The 16,893-nt window shown below is 34.8% G+C and overlaps 3 protein-coding genes across 3 annotated transcripts; all 3 read left to right on the top strand.

Moving 5' to 3' along the window:
- The first annotated feature begins 564 nt into the window (after positions 1 to 564).
- On the top strand, positions 565 to 4,827 carry LOC108215345 (MDIS1-interacting receptor like kinase 2). Its single transcript, XM_017387806.2, has 2 exons — positions 565 to 4,239; positions 4,315 to 4,827. Exons 1-2 carry the CDS (start codon positions 1,458 to 1,460, stop codon positions 4,650 to 4,652), a joined length of 3,120 nt encoding a protein of 1,039 aa, XP_017243295.1. The 5' UTR covers positions 565 to 1,457; the 3' UTR covers positions 4,653 to 4,827.
- Positions 4,828 to 7,301: 2,474 nt separating this feature from the next.
- Positions 7,302 to 10,685, top strand: LOC108211103 (MDIS1-interacting receptor like kinase 2). Its single transcript, XM_017382611.2, has 2 exons — positions 7,302 to 10,117; positions 10,322 to 10,685. The coding sequence occupies exons 1-2, from the start codon at positions 7,339 to 7,341 to the stop codon at positions 10,630 to 10,632; spliced, it is 3,090 nt and encodes a 1,029-aa protein (XP_017238100.1). The 5' UTR covers positions 7,302 to 7,338; the 3' UTR covers positions 10,633 to 10,685.
- A 3,141-nt stretch (positions 10,686 to 13,826) lies between these two features.
- On the top strand, positions 13,827 to 16,740 carry LOC108215281 (annexin Gh1). The gene is made up of 5 exons (XM_017387707.2): positions 13,827 to 14,020; positions 14,892 to 15,037; positions 15,315 to 15,533; positions 15,746 to 15,958; positions 16,207 to 16,740. The coding sequence occupies exons 1-5, from the start codon at positions 13,945 to 13,947 to the stop codon at positions 16,501 to 16,503; spliced, it is 951 nt and encodes a 316-aa protein (XP_017243196.1). The 5' UTR covers positions 13,827 to 13,944; the 3' UTR covers positions 16,504 to 16,740.
- Positions 16,741 to 16,893: the final 153 nt, after the last annotated feature.

The raw sequence follows: 16,893 nt of genomic DNA, 5'->3' as shown, positions 1-16,893 counted from the left end.
AAGAATTTTTTCTGCTTCTTAGCCAGAGGAAAGAGTCCTAAAGCGGTTTAAATTTTAAAAGATAATGCTGACTTTGCAAAGCAGAAGAAATTAGTGCCTTATTTAGTTTTTTCTAAAATAGGGTTAATTATCAAGTTGGTCACTGAAGTGGGCTTAATGTATCAAGTTGATCACTGAACCCAAAACAGTATCAAGATGGTCACTGAAGTGGCCATAAATATCAAACAAGTACTTGAAATATGAGTTCAAACAGTAAAAATATTATTTATAAAGTTTTACACATTATTTTTGAATGTTTCCAAAACCAAGTAAAAGATTATGATTTCTAGTATTTTAAATAATATATTTAAATTTTATCAAGTTTATTTATTATTTATATTTTATTATATAACTATTTCTTATTTTTAATTAAAAATAAATAATAAATAAACTTGATAAAATCTAAATATATTATCATAAATATTAGAAGTCTAAAATATGAAGCGCAGGGCTAATGTTGTTTGGACCTCCTCCACTTGACTTTATATCACTTTCCCTGCCAATTTTCCCCCATTAGCTCAGCTTTTCAATAATACTCCAATAGTTACTGCTATGAGTCTACGGCTATCATCATAGAAATTTTAAGTTGCCACCCGAGTCAAGTCTTTCTGGATCGGCCATTTGGAAAAAAACACCGAACAGAACAATAAAGTCCTTCACAGGAGTGGTGTTTAAGTGTACCTCAAGTCTTCCACTATGCAATCAATAGTGTATTGGGTATATGCTTCAAGGTAATGGAGTAAATTGTTGTTTGCACTAATATTTTTAATTTAGTGTTATTATGATATTGTCCGTTTTCAATTGAATCAATGAAAAATCATAAATTCATGAATTATTTATTTGTTTTGGGCTAGTTGATAAAAAGGTCACACGATACCTATCATTTTCATATGCTATGTTAGATTCGATTAATACCAATCAGTTACCTTAATACTGTAATAATATTTTTTTGATAATACATCAGTTTTGAAAAATACTTGGGGATCCTTAATTTTAAAGGGTTCTGGTCCCCGGCAAGTGACAGCTAGTATCCAACATTCAATTTTTTCAGTGTTAGAATGACTGGGATTAGAAGTTGGATTTGCCACGTCTAGCGGTTTTTAAGCAGTAGACGCTACATGTCTGGCGGTTAAAAAATCTCTAACCGTCTAATGCTTTTTAACCGCTAGACATGTAGCATCTATCACTTAAAAATTGCTAGACGTGTAAAATCTGAGCAGTCACTTGTTGAGGACCAGCACCCAATTTTAAATATATCACAAGATGCTAAACAAACTCAAGCATGCCGCGTAAAGTAGACGGTAGTGGACTTTGTGAAACAACTTATGCACATCAATGTTTATGTACCTATCAATTTACCTGGCTATAAATAACAATCATCACTGCATTAGGCCTTTCTATCAAACCAAACAAAAACCATGGCAAAGCATCTATCTCTTGAGTCCTCCATTTTGCTGCTTATAGTTGCATTTCTCTTCTTCTATGCATTTCCTGCATCAGCAGCTTCTGTAGAAGCTACTTCTCTTCTTGAATGGAAAGCCACTCTACAAACCCGAAACAATTCAGCATTAAGTACATGGACTCTTTCTTCCGCTAAAACTTCTCCATGCTCTGCCTGGTATGGAGTTTCATGCAACAGTTTTGGAAGTGTAACTCGCTTGAATCTCACTGTTTCAAATGTGCATGGAACACTCTACCGCTTCCCCTTCTCCTCTCTTCCGAATCTCACACACATGGATTTTGCAGTAAATAAATTTTATGGCAACATTCCATCACAAATAGGTGGCCTTTCCAAGCTAATTTATCTTGATTTGTCAATCAATCAATTTTCTGGGAAAATTCCACAGGAAATTGGAAAATTGACAAATCTTGAGGTTCTCCACCTAGTTGAGAATCAGTTGAATGGCTCGATTCCTCAAGAGATGGGAAACTTAAGCTCTCTTGTCGAACTTGCATTATACACAAACAATCTTGAAGGTCCCATTCCAGCTTCTTTGGGAAGATTAACCAACTTGAAAAATCTTTATCTCTATGAAAACCAACTGTCAGGTTCAATCCCTCCTGAATTCAGTTCTCTTCTCAATCTTGTCGAGCTTTACATGGACACCAACCACCTGACTGGTCCAATTCCATCCTTTTTCGGAGACTTCACAAACTTAACTTATTTGCATCTCTTCAACAATCAGATATCTGGTTCTGTTCCTGCTGAACTAGGAAACTTGAAGTTCCTTGAGAGTCTAAGCCTTTACTCAAATAATCTTACTGGCTCAATCCCCGCGTCATTAGGTGATCTTCACTCACTAAGTCTATTACATCTCTATGATAATAGACTTTCTGGCCCGATCCCTAAAGAATTAGGAAGCTTGCAGTCTATTATTGATCTCGAATTGAGTGAGAATAGGCTCATTGGTTCAATTCCGGCTTCATTTGGTAATCTAAGCAACTTGGAATACTTCTATGTTCGCGAGAATCAACTCTCTGGCCCTATACCACAAGAGTTGGGAAATTTGAACTTGATTGTCTTCGAGATGGACACAAATCAATTATCTGGATCTTTGCCAGAAAAGATTTGTCATGGTGGGAAACTTAAAAACTTAACAGTGAATGACAACATGTTCAATGGCTCAATCCCAAGAAGTTTAAAAGATTGCTCAAGCTTAGTGAGACTCCGCCTTGATAATAACCAGCTGGATGGAAACATATCTGAAGCTTTCGGTGTATATCCTGACTTGGATTTCATAAATCTCAACAATAACAAGTTATATGGGGAGATCTCCGAAAACTGGTCAAAGTGCAAGAAATTAACAACATTGCTCATTTCTGGGAACAGTATTACTGGCAGCATACCCCCAGAAATTAGTGATATTACTCATCTGCAAAAGCTTGATCTCTCAACAAATCACCTTGTTGGGAAAATTCCAAGTGATTTTGGAAAGTTGAGTAATCTTCTGGATCTGCGTTTATCCAACAACCAACTCTCAGGCAATTTACCTCCAGAACTCGGACTAATTCCAACACTTGAGTATCTTGATCTGTCAAGAAACAGATTGAACGGCTCAATTCCAGGAAACTTAGGGAGCTCTCAGCAATTGCATTACTTGAACCTCAGCATCAATAGTTTGAGCCAGGGAATCCCCACTGGGATAGTTAAATTATCTCATCTATCTACTCTTGATCTTAGCTATAACACGCTTACAGGGAAGATACCATCACAAATTAACAGTATGGAAAGTCTGGAGTTGCTGAACATTTCCCATAATGAACTCTCTGGTTTTCTCCCAAAAGCTTTTGAAAATATGCCCGGTCTTTTAGAAATTGACATATCTTTCAATAAGCTTCAAGGTCCGATCCCCATTAGCAAAGCCTTCATGAATGCTTCAATCGTAAGTGTACAAGGGAATGATGGTCTTTGTGGCAACATCACTGGCTTGCAACCTTGCACAAAGCCTTCATTTGTGAACAGAAACACATCGAAAAAAGGTCTCAGAACCATCCTTCTTATAATACTCCCTTGTCTTGGAGCATCTCTACTTCTGTGGACGGCTCTCTGGCTCCTAGTGATCTATATAAGGAAGAAAAGATCTGCAGAAATCAAACTAAATGATCAGCAAATTGAAGAGCTGTTCACAGTGTCAAGTTTCAATGGAAAAGAACTGTATAATGAGATCATAATTTCCACGAAGGAATTTGATGATTTTTATTGCATTGGTAAGGGTGGATTTGGAAGTGTTTATAAAGCAATACTGCAATCAGCCGACACTGTTGCAGTAAAGAAGCTTCACCCATCATCTGAAGTAGCTGATCATTCAGGTTTCATTAACGAGGTGAAGACATTGACTGAGATAAGGCATCGGAACATTGTTAAACTTCTAGGATATTGTTCACAACCTCCACATTCTTTCTTGGTTTACGAGTACCTTGAAAATGGCAGCTTGGAAGCAATGCTGAGGAATGAAGTGCAAGCTAAAGAATTGAACTGGCAAATGAGGGTAAATATTATCAAAGGTGTGGCTCATGCATTGTCTTATATGCACCATGATTGCTCACCTCCAATTGTTCATCGTGACATTTCAAGCAAGAACATTCTTCTCAACTCAGAGTATGAAGCTTGTATTTCTGATTTTGGCACTGCTAAATTGTTGAAGACAGACTCGTCGAATTGGAGTGCAGTTGCAGGCACATATGGATATGTTGCACCAGGTACCAATCCATTCCATTCTTATAGGCCTTTTTAATCTTCTAATGTTCAATTTTGTTTGTTTTAAATGGTTGCAGAATATGCCTACACAATGAAGGTAACTGAAAAATGCGACGTTTATAGCTTTGGAGTATTAACATTAGAAGTGATCAAAGGAAAGCATCCGGGTGCTTCTGCATCACCATTTACTCCATCAAGACAGACCATAGAGCTAAAAGATTATGTCGACGACAGAATTCCACCTCCCTCAGAAGATATGGTAGAGGTTCTGCTCCAGATGATAAAAGTGGCAAATGCATGTTTGCATTCAAATCCAAAAGCAAGGCCAACAATGTATATTGTTAGTCAGCTATTTGAGGCCAAAACAAATATCATCAACAAGCCTTTTAAGTCGGAGACTCAAGTAAATAGCTGATTCAGATTGTATATACTTGTTACTTGTTCTCTTTTGCTTCATTGCCTTGTGTAGTTGTGAGTTAGCACCGGAGATATGTAAACATAAATGTACCAGGGCGCAATGTGATTTTAGTCCTTGCAAGAAAACACATTCCTAAAAATTTATGGTAAATTGAAGAGGGCAAGGTTGAAAATTTAAAACTCTTTCTAATTACTATAAAATTTGTTTATACTTGAATATAAATGATTTAAAGGGCAAACTGAAAGTTAAAGTATTAATAGACAATTTAAAATTTTCAAAGTAGATTTTTCTAATCTAAGAAAACTTTAATAAATTTTCTCGAAGAAACTCGAGTTTCAACAATCAGCGTATTTGCTTTTTACCAATTTCAAAATTTGTGTTTGAACACTATACTACCTTTTTTCGTTTATTTGCTTTTTACAAATTTTCTATCAACTAGTTGACAAATTTAGGTGATCAATTGATACAAGTAACCTATTCATAAATTTGATATTTAAACTTTTATTCTAAAAATAAAAAATTTATAAAAAATTTATGAAATTATATTTTATTAAAATCTCAAAATAATATTGATGAAGAAACTCCAATCTTCTCGGATTTACACGAAGAGTGAATTTACATGTTATATATTGCTATCAGTAGAAACTGTTCTTGCAATGAACAGCTTACATATGGATGATCATGTGAGCCGTTGCGGCCTAAATCCACTCACAATAAATTTTGGGACGTCAAACCATAATTTTCAAATTTAAAAAAAATATCTATAAACTAAAACATGCGTAAGCATAATATATATTTTGCAATAATGGGGTATTACATTTTTATTGTGCTTGTTGTATATATACATAAAAATATATTTTTCGCGTTGAACGGTGACAATTGCACAACACAATTAAAAATTCATAATAAAAACATAGATTACAAATATCTGTTTTAAATATAGGAGAAAGGAGTGGATATCTCAATAATTACAAAATATAGTGTAATATTATTATTATTATTATTATTATTATTGTTGTTGTTGTTGTTGTTGTTGTTGTTATTATTATTATTATTATTATTCTGCAAAATCAAAGATTATGAACCGTTAAATACAAAACAATTTGGAAATGCAAGACAAATATTCTTCGATTTAATGTTGTATAGCATTCAACTTCATCTTATAAATTATATATTACAAACAATTGTATTTTATGATGTGATTGGGGTCGAACAGGGGCGGACCTACGGTGTAGGTTATGGGGGCATGGGCCCCCAGTCAATTCTCAGCCCATGCTTATATATACTACTGTATGGATTAGTTAGTGTCCGGTGAAAAACAACTGTCATGCTAATATTAATACTGAGATTCATTATGTAAGTATTTTATCAAGCCCAGTCTATCAAAACCCATCAACATTAAAGTTGGATTAGTTTATAACAAGGTGAAATAATGTATTCTTTTCATTATATCATTTGCTCAAAAAAAGTTTTCATTATATCCTATTTTTTTAAAAAGAATTATTGATTAATGTGCCCCCAATAAAATTAATTTCTGGGTCCGCCACTGGGGTCGAAGGATTTTTGATACTATATGTTAGCAAGAGGAAATTTCCTAAAGCAGAAGAAAGTTCCGATTAGTATTTTCTATATTTTGTGGCGCAGAGTTAATATTGTCGACCCATGTCACTTTCCCAGTAATGAACTCCCCCACTAGCTCAAGGTTTTTCCAGATCGCCAAATAAAAAATTCGAGATGGGATTATAAAGACATTGAATGTTACAGGCACCAGTCAACTTTGAAGGCCTGACGGGAGTGGGGTTGTGTACCTCAACGGCTCAACTTGTTAAACTAGTGTCTTGGACTCTTGGTTATGTGTCTAGAGATCCCGTAAAATCTGAATCCGACAAAAATTTTATTTTCATGCTCCCGTTTCTTTATTATTAAATATAACGTTATATTTATATTTTAAAACATATATAAATATTTTCTTCATTTCGAAATAATAATCATTTTCATTTTGAATACATAATTTGAGATGTAAAAAGAGAGCTAGAGAGGAAATGAAGTATTTATTGTAAATGATCGGTAAACCTTTTATTTACTCGTTCACTTGCACTATTCGGATTGTGTTTTCAATAGATAAATTTTTATTGGCTACACATAACACATGTCTATTAACTGTACAAGATATTTCCCGTATCAAATTACGTGTCTTTTGATTTTCAAAAAATCAAATTGGAGATATTTTGCAACGAACACAAATAGATAATACTATATACTAAAATATATGTTCTTATTGCACCCAAAACAAACACCGGACACAAACAGATAATACACAAACAGATAATAACTAAAATATATGTTCCTATTGCATCTCTCGAAGAATTACATGCCTATTAACTCTACGAGTACTATTTTGTGTTAGGTGCGAAATGCCCTCAATTTCACAAAATTACTACATTTTGTATGAATTGTTTTCTGACTTTCAGCCAACAGATTGGGATAGAAGTATAGTTAAATGGTCCTGGGGGCTGGATAAGGAAGAAATGATTCAAAAGAGAATCAATTTAATATACCTCAACATGTTGGAAGAAAAAACAAAAGAAAACAAACTGTAGCTAGATTTGTCGAAACATTTAATGGACACACATGTGGTTCTATAATCTATCAAACCAAATAATACACCAATACTACTTTGAACATGTCAAAGCATCTATCTCTTGAGCCATTCATTTTGTACATCATAACTGCATTTTCAATAATTTCTGCTTTTGCTGCAGCAGCTGCTTCTCAAGAAGCTACTTCTCTTCTTGAATGGAAAGCCACCCTTCGAACTCCGAAAAATTCAGCATTGAGTACATGGAGACTTTCTTCCGGTGCAAATTCTCCATGCTCCACCTGGTATGGAGTTTCATGCAACAGTTTTGGCAGTGTCACTCGCTTAAATCTCACGGCTTCTATTGAGGGAACTCTCGATAGCTTCCCCTTCTCATCTCTTCCGAATCTCACACACATTGATTTTGCAGTGAATGATTTTTATGGCAACATTCCACCACAAATAGGTGGCCTTTCCAAGCTGATTTATCTGGACTTGTCGACCAATCAATTTTCTGGGAAAATTCCTGAGGAAATTGGAATGCTGAAAAATCTTGAAGTTCTCCACCTAGTTGAGAATCAGTTGAATGGCTCGATTCCTCAAGAGATTGGAAACTTAAGCTCTCTTGTTGAACTTGCATTATACACAAACAATCTTGAAGGTCCCATTCCTGCTTCTTTCGGAAGATTAACCAACCTGAATAATCTTTATCTTTTTGAAAACCAGCTGTCTGGTTCCATCCCTGCTGAACTCAGTTCTCTTCTCAATCTTGTCAAGCTTTTCATGGACACCAATTATTTGATGGGTCCTGTTCCATCCTTTTTTGGAAACTTCACAAACTTAACTTACTTGAATCTCTTCGACAACTATCTCTCTGGTTCTATTCCTTCTGAACTAGGAAACTTGAAGTTCCTCAAGAGTCTAAGCCTTTACTCAAATAATCTTACTGGCTCAATCCCATCATCATTAGGTAATCTTCAGTCATTACGTCGATTGCATCTCTATGATAATAGACTTTCTGGCCTGATTCCTGATGCATTAGGGAGCTTGCAGTCGATGAAAGATCTAGAATTGAGTGAGAATAGGCTCACTGGTTCAATTCCGGCTTCATTAGGTAATTTAAGCAACTTGGAATACTTATATGTTCGTGATAATCAACTCTCGGGTCCTGTTCCACAAGAGTTGGGGAATTTGAACTTGATTATGTTTGAGATGGGCGCAAATCAACTATCTGGATCTTTACCAGAAAATATTTGTGCTGGTGGGAAACTTACCAACTTAACTGTGAATGACAACATGCTCAATGGCTCAATCCCGAGAAGCTTAAGAAATTGCTCAAGCTTAGTGAGACTCCGCCTTGATAATAACCAGCTGAATGGAAATATATCTGAAGCTTTCGGTGTATATCCTGACTTGGATTTCATAAATCTTAACAATAACAAGTTATATGGGGAGATCTCTGAAAATTGGTCAAAGTGCAAGAAACTAAAATCATTGCTCATTTCCGGGAACAGCATAACTGGAAGCATACCCCGAGAAATCAGTAATATTGCTAATCTACAAAAGCTTGATCTTTCAAAAAATCATCTTGCTGGGATGATTCCAAAAGATATAGGAAATTTGAGTAATCTTCTGGATCTGCGTTTATCCAACAACCAACTCTCAGGTAATCTACCTCCAGAACTCGGACTAATTCCAAAACTTGAGTATCTTGATCTGTCAAGAAACGGATTTAACGGTTCAATTCCAGGAACCATAGGGAGCTCTCAGCAATTGCATTACTTGAACCTCAGCAACAATGGTTTTAGGCAGGAAATCCCCCCTGGGATAACAAAGTTATCTCATCTATCTTCACTTGATCTTAGCAATAACGCGCTTATGGGGAAGATACCATCACAAATAAACAGCTTGGGAAGTCTGGAGCTGCTGAATATTTCTCACAATGAACTCTCTGGTTTCCTCCCAAAAGCTTTTGATAATATGCCTGGTCTTTTGATTATTGACATATCGTTCAATAAGCTTCAAGGTCCTATCCCCATTAGCAAAGCTTTCATAAATGCTTCCATCCTAAGTGTACAAGGAAATGATGGTCTTTGTGGCAACATTACTGGCTTGCAACCTTGCACAGATCCTTCATTAGTGGACAGAAACACTACGAAAAAAGATCACAAAATCATCCTTCTTATAATACTTCCTTGTCTCGGAGCATCTCTACTTCTGTGGATGGCTATTTGGGTCCTAGTGATCTATATACGGAAGAAAAGATCTGCAGAAATCCAGCAAAATGATCAGGAAATTCATGAGCTGATTACGGTGTCAAGTTTAAATGGAAAAGAACTGTATAGTGAAATTTTGACTTCCACAAAGGAATTTGATGATTTTTATTGCATCGGAAAGGGAGGATTTGGAAGTGTTTATAAAGCAACGCTACACTCAACTGATACTGTAGCTGTAAAGAAGCTTTACCCATCATCTGAACTAGCTGATCCTTCAGGTTTCTTTAACGAGGTGAGGGCATTGACTGAGATAAGGCATCGGAACATTGTTAAGCTTCTGGGATACTGTTCACAACCTCCACATTCATTCTTGGTTTATGAGTACCTTGAAAATGGCAGCTTGGAAGCAGCGCTGAGTAATGAAGTGTTAGCTAAAGAATTGAACTGGCATATGAGGGTAAATATTATCAAAGGTGTGGCTCATGCATTGTCTTACATGCACCATGACTGTTCACCTCCAATTGTTCATCGTGACATTTCTAGCAAGAACATTCTTCTCAACTCAGAGTATGAAGCTTGTATTTCTGATTTTGGCACTGCTAAATTGTTGAAGACAGACTCGTCGAATTGGAGTGCAGTTGCAGGCACATATGGATACATTGCACCAGGTACCATTCCTTTCTATTCTTAGTGGCCGTTTTGAGTTTTGAGAAGCAGCCCTGAAATATCATCATTATTTACTTTTAGTTTTTCAAAGTAGACAGACAGCTCATAAACTTAGTATCATACATAAAGAACAAGCATTGAAAGTATCCACTAGGCTATAAGGGTAAGGATATATAACATATCTTGTTTGTTTAAATTGGTTGCAGAATACGCTTACACGATGAAGGTAACTGAGAAATGCGACGTTTATAGCTTTGGAGTATTAACATTAGAAGTGATCAAAGGAAAGCATCCGGGTGCTTCTGCATCACCATTTACTCCATCAAGACAGACCATAGAGCTAAAAGATTATGTCGACGAAAGAATTTCACCTCCCTCAAAAGATATGGAAGAGGTTCTGCTTCAGACGATAAAATTGGCAAACGAATGTTTGCATTCAAATCCACACGCAAGGCCAACAATGTATACTGTTAGTCAATTTGAGACCAAAAAAAAATATCATCAACAAGACTCTTGAGTCAGTGACTCAAGGAAATCAATCTGTTCAATGCATATACTTGTTAGTTGTTACTGGTTCTCTTCTCCTTCATTCCTTTGTAAATTGTCATCTCTATGACTTTCTATTATTCAAATCTTGTGCGAGCATCAAACATTGCATTGATATAAGCTAGGCTCGATGGATATTCTAACCAGAGAAACTTGAAAAATGGTCTAGAAAATCACCGGATAAAACAAGATTAATGGAGTAAATCAGAGGCCTCGTCAAAGATTTAACTCTTTATTTTATTTTATTTTGACGGATCTTTAAGAGCTCTTTAACTCGATTAAAAAATTGGGGCACTTTCCATAAAGTTTGTTGATTTATTTCACGGCTTTACAATTGTCCATTGGGTTTACGAAATGCCCAAATAATGAATAAGACCATGTATGATGAATAGTAGGTCCATTTCATATTGTAGGTCGTTAAGTTTGGTCGGCTTGTGACTGTCCTCGATATTTGAGTGTTATTGGGAGAACCAGGCTTGTCAATAGACCGGAGCTCCGGTCCCATCCGAGCCGATCTGTGGCTTTTTTAGCGGATATAGATTCGTCAAAAACAAATCCGATTCAAAATCTGATCCGAAAGAAAAATCCGATAATAAATGGAGCGGATATGGATTTAAGTTGATCTGATTTGTTAATGACCTGATCCGATGGAATATATATGTGTGTATATGTGTGTGTATATTATAAATCATATATATTATAAATATTTTAAATTGTAGTAGTCACTAGACACCATTTATGTGAGTCCTCGATTGTAACCGTGTTTGATCAATAATTTAATTAATTAGTATGTATTTGTAAAGTTAAAGCAGCTAGTACTAGTATCTCGAAAATTATATTATTTTGTGTACTTTTTCTAGCTTAATTTGTGATTTTTTTCATAGAATGAAAACATATCAAGCTACTTACCTCATGGTATCTCGTTTAATCTCGTCTTTCTTGAACTCGAAGAATCACTTACATGAATTTTTTAAAAATACTTTTTAATCTAAGTGAATAAAAAAACAAAAAAAAAGTTAAATGGATTCGAATATCCGATCCGTGATCCGTGTTTCGAATGGATCTGGATATGGATTGGTCTATAAAAAATCCGGTCCTAATCCGATCCGAATCCGAATTCAATAAAATAAATAGATATGTATATGGATTTACGCTATCCGGTCCAAACCCGACCCGTTGACATGCCTAGGGAGAACACGTCGGTGAAAAAATTTAGTCATAAAAAATTTAATAAAGATAATATTTTGAATATTTACATATTTCAAGATAATGATTTTACTAAATCATGGACTGGAAATCTAAAATAGGTTTTGCAAAAACTCAAAATAAGTTGTTGTTTTTTTAATTCAAGGGCGGAACGGGGGCCGAAGGGGGGCTAGAGCCGCGGTCAGAAAAAAAAACAGTAAGAAGTTTTTTTGTCAGCCCCAGATGTTCTCTAAAGATGATATAAAAAAAAAAAATTTGAACCCCGGGTAAATTTTAAATTTTTTTGTATTAATTGATATTTTAATTTTAAATTAAAATATGTACATATTTTAAAATTTATTTTAATTTTTTTTACATCGTTGTGTGTGTTCTGAAATAATTTCAAAATATAATACATAAATTTTGAGGAGTCACAAGGGCTAAAGTAGTTGTTAGAAACTAATATACAACTATTATACACATTGTACCTCTCAAACAGCTAAACTTAACGGCAAATTTGTGCATATTGTCACGTTTTAAAGTTCACGTACTAAACTGCGTTTGGAGCAAACTTAGGGGTTACAAAATCTTTTTTTTTTAATACGAAACCAGGTTTTCTTTAACAACAATCAAAACGTATCTTGACTAAAAACACTATGTTGTGTTTGGTTGGGGAGAATGTAATAGAATGAGTAAAAATACTTGAAACTAATAGAGATAGGTAGAAAGTTTTGAGAAAAAATTGAGAGAGTGCAAAATTGCTATGATGAGATTTGTGAAGAAATTGAGGATAGTAGAGAATTGAGCATTCCATCTCAAATTGGAGGTGTGGTATCTAGCCTATGATGTAAGGAATGGAATGGAGGAAAGAATGAATTTTTTTAAAAATTATGCATGAGATAGTTAATTTTTCATTCCATTCCTTCCGGAATCATTCACCCCAACCAAACACAACATAACAAAGAATGAGCGATTAGGATTCAAAATTCAGGATAAACCTCCAATATCCCACGCGTTTTCTATTATAAAATTTGCACATGCAATCGAGTGCAATCATCCAAAATCAAGAAGAGTTAAAAAAAAAAATTTTAAAAAATCTCAACACAAATTATGTAATTAGTCCAAATTAGTTGTTGAGGATACTCATAGTTATAAAAATGAGAACTGTGATTAGTCGATGAAGACGTTGAGTTATGAATAATTAAATGGTCGAGAATTAATCAAATTAAAAATTAGATATATTATATTATAATAATAATATATGTATTAATTTAATTTATTTATATAAATATTATTCAAAAAACTTATAATGATTAATCAGATTTTTTTTTTGAAATAAATAATATCTCTTTCTATTATTAATCAAATCAGGACATTACTTTGGAATGGCCGGTCCTAGCATGGGGCCGATCCAATGCATATCCATACATCTATGATCTATCATATGAACGTGTCAGAGATCCATCATTTTGTCAAATTCATGCCGCCCCAATTTCATAAATTAATAATATATTGCTATATCAATGGTGTATGGATCGTATATCCGAATCTTGAATTTTAGATTTTCTGAATTATTCTTGAACTTTTGGTAATATAAATCAAACTTATAAACATTAAGATTGATAATTCTTCGAACTCATTTCATAATAATACTTATTTGCAATTCATAATATTTTTTTTGAAAAGTGTAGTTAAATTCTAACGAATCTACACAATTCTACATATATTTGTTTCTAATACGCTGAATCCGTACAATCAAAAACAATTCTAATTTATTAAATTACAAAATTATCTCTCACATTACGAATATCTAATATGATCTTTGAATAATATTGAGATATTGAGATTAAAAGAATATACTATCAAATTAAAAGATTATAAAATACTAATTTATGTAATACATTATCATATTAAAAAGCTAAACAAAAAAGAATCTATAATGTGCAAAAACGAAAAATAGGCCATGAAGGGCCTGTCGGTTTCCTACATAATCGTATGGCTATAAATAGAACAATCACACGTACACATACACTCCCTGTAATATAATTCTCTGTCTCTCTGCATCTCGTTTTCGATTTTTCACCAACAGATCAAGAAAATGTCAACACTCTGCGTTCCATCTCAAGTTCCTCCTGTCTCCGATGACTGTGAGCAGCTCCACAAGGCCTTCAAAGGTCCTCTCTCTCTCTCTCTCTCCCTCTCTCTCGCCCCCCCCCCCCCCCCCCCCCTCTCTGATTGTGATGATCTTTGATCATTCATGCATTTGGTGGATCTTGAATCTGGTATGTAAAATGGGTTTTGTTTGGTTAGATCTGAGGATCCCATAAGTCTTGTGATCTTGATCACTGTTTACACTCGCTTGTACATGGAGTGGATTATTTCCGACAAGATTCGAACCTTTGACATCCCATGAAAAAACAGGGAGAGATATTATATTATTATTGAACGAAGAGGCTGTTGGTTGATTTATATGATTTTGTATTTATTATATGAATCACAATTATGGGATTACGAATTTTTGAAGTGATGGCATTATTGGATGGTGTGCGTTATGTCATAGGTGTATGGTCTTGCCTGATTTCTTTATTTAATTTGTTATATTATTTGAATGTGTGTGTTTATGTTTAAGCTAATTTAGCTATAAAATGGCGATTTATTTGTGAGTGATGGTGATTTATAGAATTATAGAATCATGGTCGATGATTTGACCTTATTTTTGTAGAGTTTGTGCATGAGAATGGTTTGTAGTGTAACGTGACCCGTGTGTTTCTTTTGGCCAGCCTTGTACATCATCGGGTTTGGTTTTTTCTTTGTTATTGAAAAGAACTCCTTGTCGTAAGAAATTTAATTTCAATGTGAGATCTGTATAAAGAGTTTACTTTGTGGTCATAGTTTACTCATTTACTGTATTGATTTGCTATTTACTTATTTGTTTCAGTGGGGGTGATTGTGATTTTTTTTCTAATTAAATAGTAAATTGTTAATGTTGTGATTTGGGGCTATTCATGAGCAGAATTGACTAATTTTGGGTTGTTGCTTTTGCAGGCTGGGGAACGAATGAGGGATTGATCATTTCGATTTTGGGTCATAGGAATGCTGCTCAGCGCAAGGTAATTCAGAAGACATATGCTGAAACTTATGGTGAAGATCTTCTCAAAGTGTTGGATAAGGAACTCTCAAGTGATTTCGAGGTTCGTTTATCGCATATCCTAACATACTTTTCTCACTCTAAGATGGTTCTCATTTTAACCAAATTTATATAAATATATGACACCAAGATACCATTGATCATTTTTAGTGTTAAGAGTACGACTAAAATGCTTTATATCCGTAGTAGATATATTGATTATAAATTGCAAAGCTTATACTATTGTACAATTTGGTCGCATTTAGTTCAGATAAAGTACTAAACACACTGATAGTAGAGAATGAACTAATGCCTTTGCGTTTTCTACTTATACATAATAGAGAATTGTTAAGCTCTGGGCACTTGATCCCCCTGAGCGTGATGCACACTTGGCTAATGAAGCTACAAAAAGGTGGACTAAAAGCAATCAGGTTCTTGTCGAAATAGCTTGTACAAGGTCTACACAGGACTTGCTTCATGCAAAGCAAGCTTATCATGCACTTTACAAAAAATCGCTTGAAGAAGATGTTGGTTATCACACCACTGGAGACTTCCGCAAGGTACTTCGTAAAACATGAGAAAGAAAAAAATACTTTATCGAGTTTATTTTAATCCTGAATAGACAGGTTGACACACAGTACCACATGGGTCTTTCTTGTTAGTCATATTATCGATATGCCAACTTTTTTTTTTATTTAGTTATTAAAATAATGTGTTCAACTTTGTCAGTTGTTTCTAGTTAACTAAAACATTTCATTTGTTTTGCTTCCAGCTTCTGTTGCCGCTGGTAAGTACTTACAGATATGAAGGAGAAGAGGTCAACATGACTGTTGCAAAAGCCGAGGCGAAGATACTCCATGAGAAAATTAGTGGAAAGGCTTACGCTGATGACGACCTGATTAGGATACTCGCAACAAGGAGCAAAACCCAGATTAATGCAACTTTAAATCACTACAAAAATGAATTCGGAAAAGACATAAACAAGGTATGCATTTTAAATGTGTTGTACCTGCATATGTTTTTGTCGGTTCTCTCACAAGCTGTAATCTGACCTTTTCATTTTAAGCATCGTTTATAATCGGTTTTGCTGCATCTTTATAACACTTATCAGTGCCTATCTGTTGTCAAAGATGATTGTACACCATATAGACTCTCAGTCTTATACCTAGAATATACCCATTGCTCTAGTTTCTGGTTCTTTTACCTTATATCATACTCTGTTTTTGAATTCAGGATCTCAAGGCGGACCCAAAGGACGAATTCCTTGCACTTCTGAGATCCACAATCAAGTGTTTGAACTTCCCTGAGAAGTACTTTGAGAAGTCTCTACGCCTGGCAATCAACAAGACTGGCACAGACGAAGGAGCTCTCACTAGAGTTGTTGCAACAAGGGCCGAAGTCGACATGAAGATCATAAAAGAATGTTTTGAGAAAAGGAACACTACCCCCCTCGATCGTGCCATTGTCAAAGATACAACCGGAGATTATGAAAAAATGCTCCTAACTCTGATCGGTCATGGAGATTCCTAAACCAAGCGCTTGTTTCCGGCTGTGGATTGGTTGTGCGAAGCAATGCCAGTGCTTTCTCTTGGCTGAGTTTGTTTTTCTTCTGTGTTCTTGCCATTTACAAACTTTGTGCGTTTTTGGCAAAGTCTATTTTCCTTGAGTGATCTTCTGTATCCATGACATAGCGGAATACTATAATAACTCTGCTATCCTATAAATAAATAATTTGCCCTTCTTGAGAGCAAATGCTTTTCGCTTTGATATTGCATTTCAAAAGCAACCACAATTTCAGAAAGAAAATAATCACTATTTTCCTGGTGTTATTTGACAATGAGAAATGATTCATGCATAAATCTGGGTAAATTTTAACCGTATATATCAATCGTTTAACAAAGATTTCATTCATTCCAAACT

The sequence above is a fragment of the Daucus carota genome, chromosome 3 (genome assembly GCF_001625215.2).
Source record: "Daucus carota subsp. sativus chromosome 3, DH1 v3.0, whole genome shotgun sequence".
NCBI classification, from domain to species: Eukaryota; Viridiplantae; Streptophyta; class Magnoliopsida; order Apiales; family Apiaceae; genus Daucus; species Daucus carota.
Note: the sequence above shows the minus strand (reverse complement) of the source record. Positions and strands in the feature narration are given on the sequence as shown.

Excerpts from the sequence above, each read along its gene's own strand:
- LOC108215345 (XM_017387806.2), top strand. The coding sequence starts at position 1,458 with ATGGCAAAGCATCTATCTCTTGAGTCCTCCATTTTGCTGCTTATAGTT. Across the intron at positions 4,240-4,314 it reads ATATGGATATGTTGCACCAG|AATATGCCTACACAATGAAG; the intron begins GTACCAATCCAT and ends AAATGGTTGCAG.
- LOC108211103 (XM_017382611.2), top strand. The coding sequence starts at position 7,339 with ATGTCAAAGCATCTATCTCTTGAGCCATTCATTTTGTACATCATAACT. Across the intron at positions 10,118-10,321 it reads ATATGGATACATTGCACCAG|AATACGCTTACACGATGAAG; the intron begins GTACCATTCCTT and ends AATTGGTTGCAG.
- LOC108215281 (XM_017387707.2), top strand. The coding sequence starts at position 13,945 with ATGTCAACACTCTGCGTTCCATCTCAAGTTCCTCCTGTCTCCGATGAC. Across the intron at positions 15,038-15,314 it reads AACTCTCAAGTGATTTCGAG|AGAATTGTTAAGCTCTGGGC; the intron begins GTTCGTTTATCG and ends TATACATAATAG. Across the intron at positions 15,534-15,745 it reads CCACTGGAGACTTCCGCAAG|CTTCTGTTGCCGCTGGTAAG; the intron begins GTACTTCGTAAA and ends TTTTGCTTCCAG.